The following is a 13,175-nucleotide window of genomic DNA, read 5'->3' on the forward strand; positions in this document are numbered from 1 at the left end:
TTCAGGAGCAGCTAAGAGCATGCGTCTCAGCAGGTTGGCATAACATTAGAGGGGGCACGCTATTTGATATGGCGGTAATCTTCTGTTAAATCCCCCCAGAGTGAAACACAGCCGCCTGCAGCTTTGCACCGATTCCAGAAATGCTTTTCTTTCCCCTCTTTTTATTTATTTTTTTAACATACAAGTATACCCGCTTGCAAAGACCAGCTCTGCATAAATATGTGTATGTGTGTGTGAGAGTATGTGTGTGGCATGTATGGGTGTGGAATTAGCAAGACTTGATGTCACTTTCCCTGGTTAAGGCGCGGGTTAAGCTGAGAACGCTGCTATTGGTTTAGAGCAGAATAATGTGATTTAGTGTTGTGCAGGCTCTGAGGGCAGCTGTGTCATAGTGGAAATAATGTGCAGTTGGTAAAACTCAAAGGTGGCTGATAATTCTCTTGGCTGAGCTGATTGGTTTGCTCTTGCTTTGAAGTAGTTACTTCTAAGCTATTTCCGTTTTTAAACACTGATTATGCATCCATAGCATTGCTGCAGTAAACTGTATTCATATTTCACTGAATTTAAATTCTATAACCGCGAACGTTGAAACATAACATGTACCAGTATACCATCAGGCATGACACCTTTGATTGTACCATGCTCAGGCCCGACTGATCTCCTGAGCATGCTTGGGTAAATGCTCAGTCCAATATAATAGATAACATTAGTACTGTGCAGAACTATTAGACATGTTTGGGCCAGAAATTGAGGCTGAAGTACGGCGTGTAATGGCAAGTAAATTGCCTTTGGATCGACGGATTGACCTTAAGGATTGACACAACCCAGGTCGTGTTCCAGATGTTCTTGCATATTAACAGGGTCGTGGGTTGTGCTGTGGATGCCTCAAGGGCCTGAAAACTGCCGGTGGACTCTGGATGTTTGACAAGGGGTGAAAAGGCCCAGACAAAGGAGATGCCATCAAGCTTGACCTTGGCTGCAGAGCAACACTCGTGCTTTGAACGCCCTGACCCCCTCTCCAGCCCTGGGTTGTGGCACATTGGGCCCGTGATGAAACTTTAGTGCCCTGCATGCCTAAAACATATGCACATGAATGTAGTCAGGTAACCACTCAGGTTGACATTTGTTTTTATTTTGTGTGGACAATAGAGTCCATCCTGCAGGCTACTATGGATGTTTTTTATTATTTTAAGACCTCAACCACGGCACTCCTCCTCCTTCTATATCTACCATGGTACAACAATTTTACGAGACAGGAGCTAGTAGAATTGCCTTTACAACTCTTCTTGCCAGTTGTAACATTGTACTTTAGCTTGACTGTTGTCACATCTCTAGCGTGCCTCGTCCACCTTACCCCTTGTTTCCAATTGAATATTTAGTTTCCAATTACATAAGGTTATGGAGGTGACACAACCTGAAGTCAATGTTGCATTGTCATTTTGCAGACAAATTAGCAGATCCTTTTATTTTTCTATCTAGTAAGGTGGCCCTAAAACAGTATGTCATATAATACATTATACTTTAAGATTATAATGACTGTCATACATCATGTTTCTAATCACCAGGGCCCAACACCCCCCCTGAGAGATCTTTGGCGCTCCCCCCAGGGGTGCCTGAACCCCAGGTTGGGAACCAATGTGCTTGAGCCTCCTTCTGGCCGTAGTATGGCAATAGAACCAGATGCATTGTGAAAATAATGGACAAAATGTAGTTTGAGGAATGGTAAAAGGCATGTAAACTTTAGATTTCTTTTTATAAATGACTGACTATATGGATATTTGAAAATCGTGCCTCATTTCTAGTCTGCAGTGTTGTTCACTCACTTCAGTGGCAAGCTGAGTTACATTAGGATAGATGATAAGATTAGGTTTTTGTTTCTTGTCTCCACTCTTTTCTTCTCTTTCTTCAAGGTTCTTTTAAAGTTCTATAAAAATCAAAATAAAAAAATACACTTTTAGTTCTGGAGCAACATTATGCTTCTTTTTCTGATTATGATGATGATTATTGGAGATCTTTGATTACTTTCATTATGCTGAAAATCATATGAGCAAAACACAAAAGATACATCAATACATCCATAAATGAAGGAAAAAGTGTTTAAGAAGTTTAAAAGTTGTTACTTCATTGTATTGAAACTGATAGCATGGCTTATAGTGTATGTTTTGTAGTTTTATAATGAATGTATGGTTTTCTTTCAGAAATACAAAGAGTTTGAGCGAGCAGTGCGGGTGGAGGAGATCGACGGGCTGCGGCTGGTAAAAAGACTGGCAGAGGACATGGAGGAGATGTTTCATAAGAAAGCACAGGCCATGAAGGTAAACCTGTTTCAATTTTAATCCTTATTCACCACATTAAATATACGAAATATCTTCCATAAATTTCATTCTTTCGTTTTAGTTCATTTAATTTGACTATTAAGAAAATGATAACTTCATTGTTAAGAAAAAAATCAGATGATTGTAATTCATGTGTGGTTGTGTTTCTTCTTTTCATGGATGAAGCTGTTGTTGTAAACAAGGGAATGAGCTCAGTGAAATCACTTAGTAAAGGGTTTATTTCTGACCACTCTACTGACCGGATGGATGTCTGAAGATGTGGCAGTGTTACATTACCTCAGTGAAACCGGACACACCTTGCCTCTGCTGTGCGTATGTGTGGAGAGATATATAAAAGAGAGTGCTGTGGGTGTGGTGACAGACAGAACGGCTGTGAATCAACCCTAAGTGTCTGTGTCACCTTATTGATCTGCTCTAAGCAAACATTAGAATCTACCATACCAAGTTAAGACAAAGCTGAATGATAGAACTGGGATTTTTCAATGCTTTTATTTACTTTTTGGTTACTTAAGTTGAATAGGGGTTATTTTCTTTTCTTTTTAATCTATTTATTACCAGTTAAAATGCATCCATTGTGTTGTAGTGCACACAAGAGGCGTAAGAGATAGATTTAAATTTAAAGATTAAATCCATACCAGTTAATCCTATATTCGACATCTTGTTATCCAGTTTTAGTTCATTTTTGGTTGTTTCTGTTGCTAGCTTAGCATGTTATAAGCCATATGGTATCCCACAATGCTTTATGATGGTTTTTACAACCAATGGCAGGCTGTTCTGTTGTGGCATCATGCTGTATTAAATTGCAAGTGTCTAACTGAGCAACTAATGCGGAAGACAATCTGTTAGCTCATAATGGAGAGAAAAAGAGACAGAGAGCCTGTGATGTGACCCTCTGTGCCACTGCAGACAGGACCTGCTTTGAATAATGGCTCAAAAACAGCCAATATAAAAAAATGCAAGGACTCTTCTTGTAAATATGTGAATATTTTGAAGAGTTTTTGTCACAGAATGATTATTTTTTCACTTTTTGTACCCGAAGACCTCTCTCTGCTTACCTTAAGAGGTCAAATAGTACTCACTGATAAGGTTTTTTTTAATGTTACCATTTCACCTAAGGTGGACTAACTTATGCAATCATTTGCAAAAGTTAGTCCACCCTATAGTCGGGACGTCTTTAACTGAGACAGCAACTTCACTCATGGTGCATTTTATTTAAATATTTTATTTAAACAGGAGAAAACCTCTTTGAGATTAAAAATCTCTTTTTTCAAGGGTGTTCTGGCCAAGACAGCAGCAGCAAACTGCGTGCATAAAGGTTTAGTGCCCAAAGGCATTCTGGGAAAACTGCAGATTTGTCAAACCTCAAATAATTTGAGTAATAACCAAGTGCTGGCTACGTCTTGATATCTATGGCTATAACCTTATACAAACAAGCAATATGTGATTAAAAAAATACTTAGAACAGAAACTAATTTAACTTTCTGACACAAGCTTCACCACCAATAACAGTAAATTCCATACTTACTGAAAAACGGGTGGGTAGTTGCAGCACTGAACATGGCCTTGGAAAAGTGTAAATCCTAACTGGGAAAGGACAAAATGGTGGTTTCTTCCTGTACATGCTCAGACAGGGCAGTACGTTGTCCTCATTTTAACACAATTTTTTTATGTTCCTGGTACACAATTAAAATCTACTAGCCTGAACACATTTTTAAGATTACTTTTACATAATTAAAATCACTTTAGTTTAACACAAATTTTTTACGTTATTTTAACACATTTTGAACCTACTCATTTGAACACAGTTTTATTAGGTTAGTTTTGCAGAATTACAATCAACTCATTTGAAATGGAGACAGCACATTTTGAAATTAGTCAAATATAACAAGGATTGAAATACAAATTTAAATCAGTGAAACAACTGTAATAATTATACGTTACAGATACTAAGGGTCAAAATCAGTTTTTTCAGTGTGGCACACTGGTTAGCGCTGCTACAAGGCGTACAAGTGGCGATGGTTGCTTTGCTCCGTAGTTACTGCGCATGTCTGAGAATACCTCGTAGTAGAGTATCTTTGCATGCACGTTTGATTTAAGTGAGATAGTTATGTTCGTTTGAAACTCCTGTGTTTTTAGCCTTGAAATCTCTCACTGTTACATTATTCCAATGAAACCTTGTTAACTTTTCTGTAAAAACTTAAAAGTTATAGTAATTTTACCACAGCAAAGTTACATAATATGAACAAAATCACTATTTCATTTCTTAGAGTGTGATATCCCACCTACCAGACTTGTTGGTGTAGGTGTCCATGTAAGGTATGAATACATGTCTTTATAGCTATGGGAGCATGTCTGCAGGTCAATGGATGTGTCCGTGTATGTTGTCAATGTTGTAACAGGTGGAGTTCAGGATGTGACCACAGCGCTCTGCCTCTCTGGCTGCTGCTCTAGCTCCAGGTGATAGATCCTATCAGGGCAACATGGTGCTGTTAACAGAAATTGGATTTCTCTCTGAGAGTTGGGTCCAAGGATACAAACTGAAAGGAAAGAAAGTGAGGGGGAATGCAAGGAGGGTTGGGGGGGGGTGGGCACAGATAGTGACAAACCATTTCCATGCTTTAGCTTTGCCTGTGCATGTGTTATAATGCTTTTCTTGATACCTCTGCCTGCTCAGATTGCATGACTGTGCCTGCTTTAAAGCGTTATATTCACTTGGAAAGCTTTTACTTTTCCAGCCATTCACATACACAACAGAACAAGCAGACAAGATAATGCACTTCAGCTTTTGTGAGTCATCTGGCATTTCAAAAAATATGACTCCTACTCTTATACAATAATTGCCTGCTTATGGCAAGATTCTAATTGAATTATGTAACTGGTTTTGTTGTTAACCTTTTTAATAGGAAATGGAGGACTTAATGAGTCTTCTGATACTACCAAACATTGTTTGGAATTAAAAAACATTGCAATACCTGCTTTAGCTTAAGTGGCAAATGTGTTGCAAAAGAACAGCTAGATGCCTGATAATTGAGCATCTCCAGGCAGTCTGTGCCGCAGAATGAAGAACATGGGGGTTAATTTTAGGGGTTATAGGACATTTGGCTTTTGGCAAAGACAAATGAAAGCTCTTAAAAATATAAAAAGATGTTATTAAAGAGATAAATTTATGGAAAGCAGGGTACAGTAAGGTTGGTTTGTCGTTAGGGACCCTGGTCCAGACAAAGAATGAACCCTTATTCCACAAAAGTTGGGATTTTGTGATGACTACAAGTAAAAACTGTGAGTCAAACATAATTTTGAAACTATATTCAATTGAAAACAGCACAAAGACAAGAAACCTAATGTTCAAACTGATAAACTTTGCTTTTTGCAAAAGTAAGCATATTCTGAATTAGATGCCTGTAACATGTTCCAAAAAAGTTAGAACAGGAGTAGGGCTGGGCAATTAATTGCAAATTAGATTGAATATGACCTGCTGCAATTTTCAAATCACAGAAGGTGCAATATTTCTTTAATCTGAAATTTGTGTCAAAATACCAGTTTAAGAGTTTTTTTTTTTTTTTTTTGCTGCAGAGATGTTAAGCATTACATATCATGCAAACATTCTTGAGGCATTCTTTTTTAGAATAGTTTACAAAAAAAAATCCTATTTTCTTCATTTTTGTATGTTTTTCTTGTTAAATATGAGAATTATATTTTTTTTTACATAAAAAGATCATTCCCTTTAATACAACAGTTCATATCCGATTTGCAAAATGAGTTGAAATCATCACAATTAGATATTTTTTCAGAACTGTTCAGCTCTTGATTATAGTAGTATAGAATGAATTATTGCTTTCTTTTGTGGGAAAATACATAAGATGAGGAACTTATAAATAATCGCATATTAAATCACAAACGCAATATTGGATAAAAAAATATATATATATATCACAATTAGATTATTTTCCCAAATCATTCAGCCCTGGACAGGATCATGTTTACCCCTGTGTTACATCACCTTTTTTTCTAACACATGCAGAATGTGGTTTGACTTTGTCTTGCAGGGAAATCCTTGAAAAATAAGATGTCTGGATGGAAGTATACATTGCTCCAGAGTCTGTATGTACTGCTCAGTATTAATGATGCCTTCATGGATGTGCAAGTTACCCACAACATGGACACTGATACACCCCCACAACATCTCAAATGCTGGCTTTTGAACTTTGATTTATATTTTAGATGGTTCCTGTTCCTCTGTTTCCCTGTTTACAAGTCTGTCAACTGTTCTCTACTATCTAATAAAGGCATTAAAAGGCCCAAAAATAAATAAGGGAAAAAAAACAAAAGTAACTCATCCACAAAGGCCTAACTGCCACGGACACTGAAATTGGTGCAGTTTAACACAAAATGAAAGCAGGTATTTATATCAATGCTATTACTTCTCTTTTTTCCTCTTTCCACCTCAGTCAATCCTCTGTATCACTGGATTAACTTTTTATCAGTAACAACAATGAGCCAGAATAAAACAAAAGCTATAATAAAACATGTGAGATGTTTTGGTTTTCAACACTTAAACAGTCCAAGATATTTAATCCTGCAGGCAGACAGAACAGAAGCAGGATAGGCAGCAGTTTTTCTGGTATTTTATTTGTTTTATTTTGATTATTCTTTTGAACGGCAGAGAATTTGGGGAAGAATTAGAGGAAGAAATGACTGTTCTGTTCGTATCACATTTTACCCAACCCCCAACTTTTTTTCATGGGTTTTTACACTTGACCCCAGAGCCTTTTTTTTAAATCAGTGTAAAAACAAGTGTACCAGACTCAGGCACAGTGCAAGAGTCTTCTTAAAGAGATGCTCTTTAGTACAGTTCATGTGTACTTTAGCACTGACTATAGAAGATGTGAATACAACTATGCTCAAGTACGGTGTACTCATCCACAGGAAGAGTTGTAAAGACATTCCTGAACATCTCCTGTCTCCTCAAAAACACTTGTGTCAGTGCAGCACAGGCCTATGTCCTCATTTTTGTGTCTTAAAATAATGAAAAACCCTTGGTGACAGAATGGATTCCACTTTCTGCATGCATTTTTAACTAGTGTAGATGCAAGTATGGTAGCTTCTTTTTTCCTCTTGTTAGACTAGTAAACCAGCTACCTGTATATGCCACTATATAGGATCTCTTACCTATGCAACTGTGCCCAGGCATTGAACAATGTTGCTAATTGCTGCCATCAGGCCAAAACCACCTATTTTCAAAATCACCACTTTTCAGGGAATCAGAAAAAAATGCTATATTTTTCAAATAATTTGACACTGAATGGTCAGCATGTTTTTGACACTTTCATTGCTTCAAAATTTGATAAAACCCACCGACAGATGTAAAGGGTGACAAATAGCACTGATTTATAAAACAAAATTAAAATCATGAAAAATGGAGATACAAGGTTTTGGCTGGATGCCAGCATAATGTGAAAGCAGACTGGTGGGGGAGAGGGGAGCAGCTGTGCTCAGGCATGGTACAGAACAATCAAGCCTAATGTGAAAATGCCCTTACATAAAAGCCTCATGCATACATTCACTTCACCTCCAACTTTCTCATTTCTACGACTGACAGTCCTTTATGATTTTTGTCTTTGAACATACACCATGAAGAGCCCTTTCTTCTCCATCTTTCTCCAGTGTCTCTCTCTTTTATTACTCATCTGTCTGCTTTCTCTGCTGTCCTTAAGCATCCCCTGCTCCTTTGTCTGTCTCTCTCCCCTCTCTACTCCACCTCTTCCTATCTCTCTGCTTTTTGCTAAAGTATATGTGGTGGCGCTTCAGCGATTCAATTTCCGTGCAGGCGCTCTCCCCTGTCCGTCAGCGCAGTTTTATCTTCTTGTCTCCACACTGATTCCCCCTCTTTATCGCTCGCCACACCTGCAGAGAGAGACAGCAGTTTCTGCTCTTGTGAAAGGGTGCGCGGTAAATATGTGTGAGTCGACTGGTGTCATTCTTTTAGAAGTGTGTGTGTGGGGGGGGTGTTTCATTTTGGCTCCATAAGATTAAAGTTGAAGTTGAGGAGGACATAAAATATGGTGTGAAAACCTGCTTGTAACATTAATTTATGGAATCAGGCTGTGCATGTTTGCTTTGTTGTATTTTTGTGCCGTTAAAAGGCCGTTAAATTGATCTGTTTTTGCTTTGAAAGTTTGACTGTGTTTGACTATATTTTTATCTGCAAGTCTCAGCCACCCCTCTGTCTGCAGAAAAATTCAACACTCAGCCCAACAGCAGCTTTTCCTTTCAGCTTTTCTGCTAATTTAATTGCAACTCCACCAATAAAGATAAGATTAAAAAATTATGATTCAAAGTAATTAAGTGGAAAGGACAGTGTTTATACATGCATCTCTGTGTGTGTTCTTATTTTTGGCTTTTGTGTGTGTTTTGTAGATGTACATGTGTATTTTAGGGCTTATTCCTCAGCTGGGAAAGCCTATTAGCTTGTCATTGTTGGTTTTTAATTGCTAATACCTTCATCTGCTCCAGAATTGGTGGGATGTTTTCATCATCCAGCAGCTCTTCCTCTCCTCTCCTCTCCTCTCCTCTCCTCTCCTCTTCTCTCCTTATCTCTTCTAAAAAAAAGTTTTGTCTGCCGGCTCGCTGGCAGAGAAATGGTGGCAACAGCCGTGGGTTAAAGAAACAGTGTGCGTGTTGTTATCTGAGTTGAAAGGCGTGGAGCTATTGTAATGCCCTCTTTGAAGTCAAGCACGGCTGTGTTTCATGTGACAAATGCACTTCAAAGCAGAGTGGATGCCTTGCTGCTAGGGCTGTTTCTCCTGTAATGGCATTCGGGGTCTGTGTGCTCTGTACCTGCTGATATCATTTACCTGTGGCAGCTACGCCTCTGTAGCCCCAACATGATTACTAGTGTAGAGCAGGTAAAGTCTGCATCAGTGTTTGTTCAGAATAAAAGGCACACGCAGCACTTCAAATGGAATTCCTCTCAGCAAAAACTCCTATGATCTTTAATTTTCATTTTCTGAAATGCTCAGTGAATATTAAACACAAAGCTGGCATTTTAACAACGTGGCACAATGCTTCACCTGCAGGAGAAGATTTGAATTAAGATGAATGTGGCTCTTATTTTGTGGTATTGACTGTCATTTCTGTTGGTAATAAAATGATAAGTCTGCTGTATAATTGCTGAGCGCTTTCAGAGGTTAGAAAACATCTGACAGGGCAAGAAAAAGCAGCACTCATACATTTCAGCCCCAAAGTCAGCCAAACTCATTTAGAACTAGCAAAGAAGAGAAAGCAGTAAACAGCACCGGTTCTTTTAAAAAATCACATTCATCCCAGTTAAAGAGTCACTTTCCAGTTTTGAGTTTAACAAACCAGAACTTCCATAGTTGCCTTTTATCCTCTGAAAAAGAGAATACTTAAATCTAGGTGTATTAACTTGAATATCAGCTCTAAAAATGTGATTAAGAAACTATTGGGAATCATTTAAACTGCAAAAACAACTCTAAAGTTGGTACCCACCATAGCCAGCCTTCCAAATGAGTTCAGCACATTTTCTTTTTAGAAAATTCACAGAAGGACATAAAAATTAATTATGCAGTGCTGTTATGCAATTATTCAGCATTGGGCCCATCGAGATAAACAGCTGGTAGCACTAATTCTCCTAGTCTCCTACATTGTCAAAGCCAGTGATTTTCCTTTATTTTTTTTTAGCTCAGAGTACACCTTAAGGTCACCTGTCATTTATAAACCACTAGTCAAAGCTACCAAAGTTCTATCCAGTTGATCTTACCTGAAGAACACAACAGGAGAATACCTTTAAGAAAATGTACAGGGCTTAAGAAATTTATTAGAGCACCTGTCATATTTGTCTCAGAGACCATCCAGCATCATGAAGTGCTTTAATGCGGAATTTTTCATTTTCAGTGAGCTCTCCATGTTTTAACATTTTGAACAGGAATGAGGAATTTTAAACTGAATTCACCTTTTTATACCCAAATGTGAGCCGGCTCACTGGGCTTCTCTGAGAAGTCAGAAATGAATCAAGCATAACATTCAACCACTGAAACTAATTTTTCTGTTCAGGAATGCAAGTAAATAACTATAATTTGACATATTTTTTCATATTTTGGTAAATCAGTACATTTGAAAATTCATGGATAACAACAATAGTTATATTTTAGCATTAAAATTATCATTTTGGTTTAAGTGCTTCTACATATTGGTGTATTAACCATTGCAGAAAAAATGATGAAAAAATGATTTTGGTAATTACCAATGCTGTTAATTTAGGGCAGCTGTGGCATAAACCTTACTTTGGGTGGTGGTCTAATAAATTTGTTAAGCACTGTATATAAATGGAGTAATCTTCATTTACAAATGATCTGGTCAATTTTTAAAGAAAGAGGGCATGACGAGGGAGATGATATTTTTGAAAACAATAATCAGTTCTTGGCAAATAATTTCCTCTATAAAACCTACTTTGTTAAAATATATGTTCAGTAAACTTGGTAATTATAATTGCTTTAATATTTTTGGCATTTCAAACTCTAAAAGTGTCATGTGGTGCAATTTTGCGAGTAAATACTGTCACAGTTAAAAATGACATTTTAATTGTGAGAAATTCAAATTGGAATACTTTGGCATGATTTTATGGTTGAAAATTTTATGCAAACATGTTAAAGCTTATCATTTTAAAGCTAGGAAGATCAGCAAAAACTTTTGTCCCTGAATGTAGAGTTCTTCAGTCTCTAGCTGACACAGCTAAGTGACATTCCATGTCATGTGGTACAACCTGTGTAAAACTGCTTTAAATGTATTTTGCCCTTAGACTCTTTTATTTTAGAAATGTGTGTGTCCACCTTCTAACCAGAGTAAAAGTAACAATATGTCCTGGTTATTTTAAATAAGTGGCAAATGTCAGGCTGTGCAACTGACAAACTGTTACTATGTAAAATTCATATGTAAAGGTCTAAGAATGTTATCTTTAGTTCTAATAAGGTAAAAGAGGTAGCAAATATTTTCAAAAATTGATTAATTACAATTTTGCTGAGATCAGCGGTTAGACTTTCCATGTGTAAAAATAATTACCATAAAATTCTTCATTTTATTTAAAAAATACATTTATCCACTTTCTAATTTGATCAAAAGTAACAGCATATGTCATTTAATTCACCTGAAATTAACTGCAAAACCACAATGAATAAAGCCTTATATGTCATTGACCCATATATTTTTAAGTTGGTTGGTATAATGTACTTGGTTATAGTGTCTATATAAGCTACAAGAGATTTAAGCCTGTGTTGCTCCTTATGGAGAGGGTAATACAGGTTATACAGTGTAGGCTTGTACTAATAAAATCCATGTCAATATATTGTCAAATGCTCCTTGGGAATATGTGTATCATTTCAGATTTTACAGAATCAATATGGCTGCAGATGCTGTGGTTGCACTTTGAAAATACACATCCCTTATGGTGCAGTTAACAAAAAAGCCTACAGGTGGCAGCAGATGCTACACTGTATGAAGCAGCACATGCTTCCGAACAAACCAAGACTGCTGATCATATGGATAAAAACGTTAATCTGCTACCAGCAAGGATTATATCAGGTTTCTGTTAGAAAGTCAGGATTTGGTCATGAACCATGCAATAGTAAGATGTGTAAAACAAGGTAAAATACTGCAGCAACACAGCCAATCTTAATCCATGCACAACAAAAAAAAACAGGCTTTTTACCAGGCTTTTAGCTGTTGTTGCTTTATCATCCAGCACTGAATGACACTGTAAAGTCAAAATTACCCTTCACTCCTAAATAGGTTCTGAAGATCACAAGCAGCTCTTTTTGCATTGCTTGTATTTATACTTAAGCTGTATAGCAACAAAAAGCCTCTGGCTGCTATGTAAGGAGTGTGAGTCATGCTGTTTAAGCCCCCATTGTTGGTTCATCACAGAAATGGCTGTACTTACATTTTGTGCAGATGTTAACAAAAAGACATTCTTGGTAATATAATGGGCTTATAGTAAAGTGAAGCAAGAACATCACTGTTTTATTACAAACAACAGAGACAACAGAGAATGACTGTGTATGCATTTATCAATAGATCAGTGATTAAAAATAGAGTAGTTTGATTTATGTAATGGATCTCTGAGGATCTCAAATCAATTGTTTCAATGTGCAGAATCCTTACAATGTTGCTGGTTTTCTCTTCAATGAAGAACATCTGTTGTAGTGACGTATGCGTAGGACATAGTGCCCCAAATCAGCTTGTATTTTGCTGCTGAAGGGTACAGTTGCTCAGTGTAATTTAGAGGATTTCGGTTAAAATGGGCCATAAATCAATGTTGACTTAAATGTATGCTATATTGAAAATATTTGGAGCATTATATTGTTCCTCAGAAAGTCTCTGTTTGCCACTAGAATGTAATGCACCAAATAAACATTTTCTGCTGTAAAAGTTTTTTGTGTATTAGTTGTACCACAAAGAGAAAAACAAAATTGTGATGTCAATTTTAAATCAGTTTAGCTCCACAAGACAGTTTTAGTGTAAAAGACTATAATACTTTTAAGCATTAGCTCATCCTGACCTCATTTGGACACCTTACTAGAGTGCTGCCCAGAATAGGTTTGCATACAGTTCAGGAGAGCAGACTTGCATCCCGCCTAGAGAATGTCAGAAATTTTCTGAAGTCTAGTGCATGTGTGAAAGGGGCTAACAAATCTCTTTATTTGAAGGTGTGAAGGTCTGAGTTGTGTTTTTTTGTCTGATCCTTCCCTGTGTCTCCTGTCTCCTCTGACAAACATGCACTCTCACTGTCATGCTGAGCTCACAGCACTGCTCCCCTCATTTCCC

The 13,175-nt window shown here is 37.2% G+C and overlaps 1 protein-coding gene across 4 annotated transcripts in view; it reads left to right on the plus strand.

Moving 5' to 3' along the window:
- Positions 1 to 13,175, plus strand: part of cacna2d3a (calcium channel, voltage-dependent, alpha 2/delta subunit 3a) — a 213,339-nt gene that overhangs the window by 34,906 nt on the left and 165,258 nt on the right. For all 4 annotated transcript variants that reach the window (XR_005992575.1, XM_041799783.1, XM_041799785.1 and 1 more), the window contains exon 3: positions 2,199 to 2,315. Coding sequence is in view for 3 of the 4 variants with exons in the window: in XM_041799783.1 (XP_041655717.1) it covers positions 2,199 to 2,315 (117 nt within the window). In the remaining variant the exon portion in view is untranslated. The remainder of the gene's footprint in view (positions 1 to 2,198; positions 2,316 to 13,175) is intronic.

Source organism: Cheilinus undulatus, linkage group 11, assembly GCF_018320785.1.
Source record: "Cheilinus undulatus linkage group 11, ASM1832078v1, whole genome shotgun sequence".
NCBI lineage: Eukaryota > Metazoa > Chordata > Actinopteri > Labriformes > Labridae > Cheilinus > Cheilinus undulatus.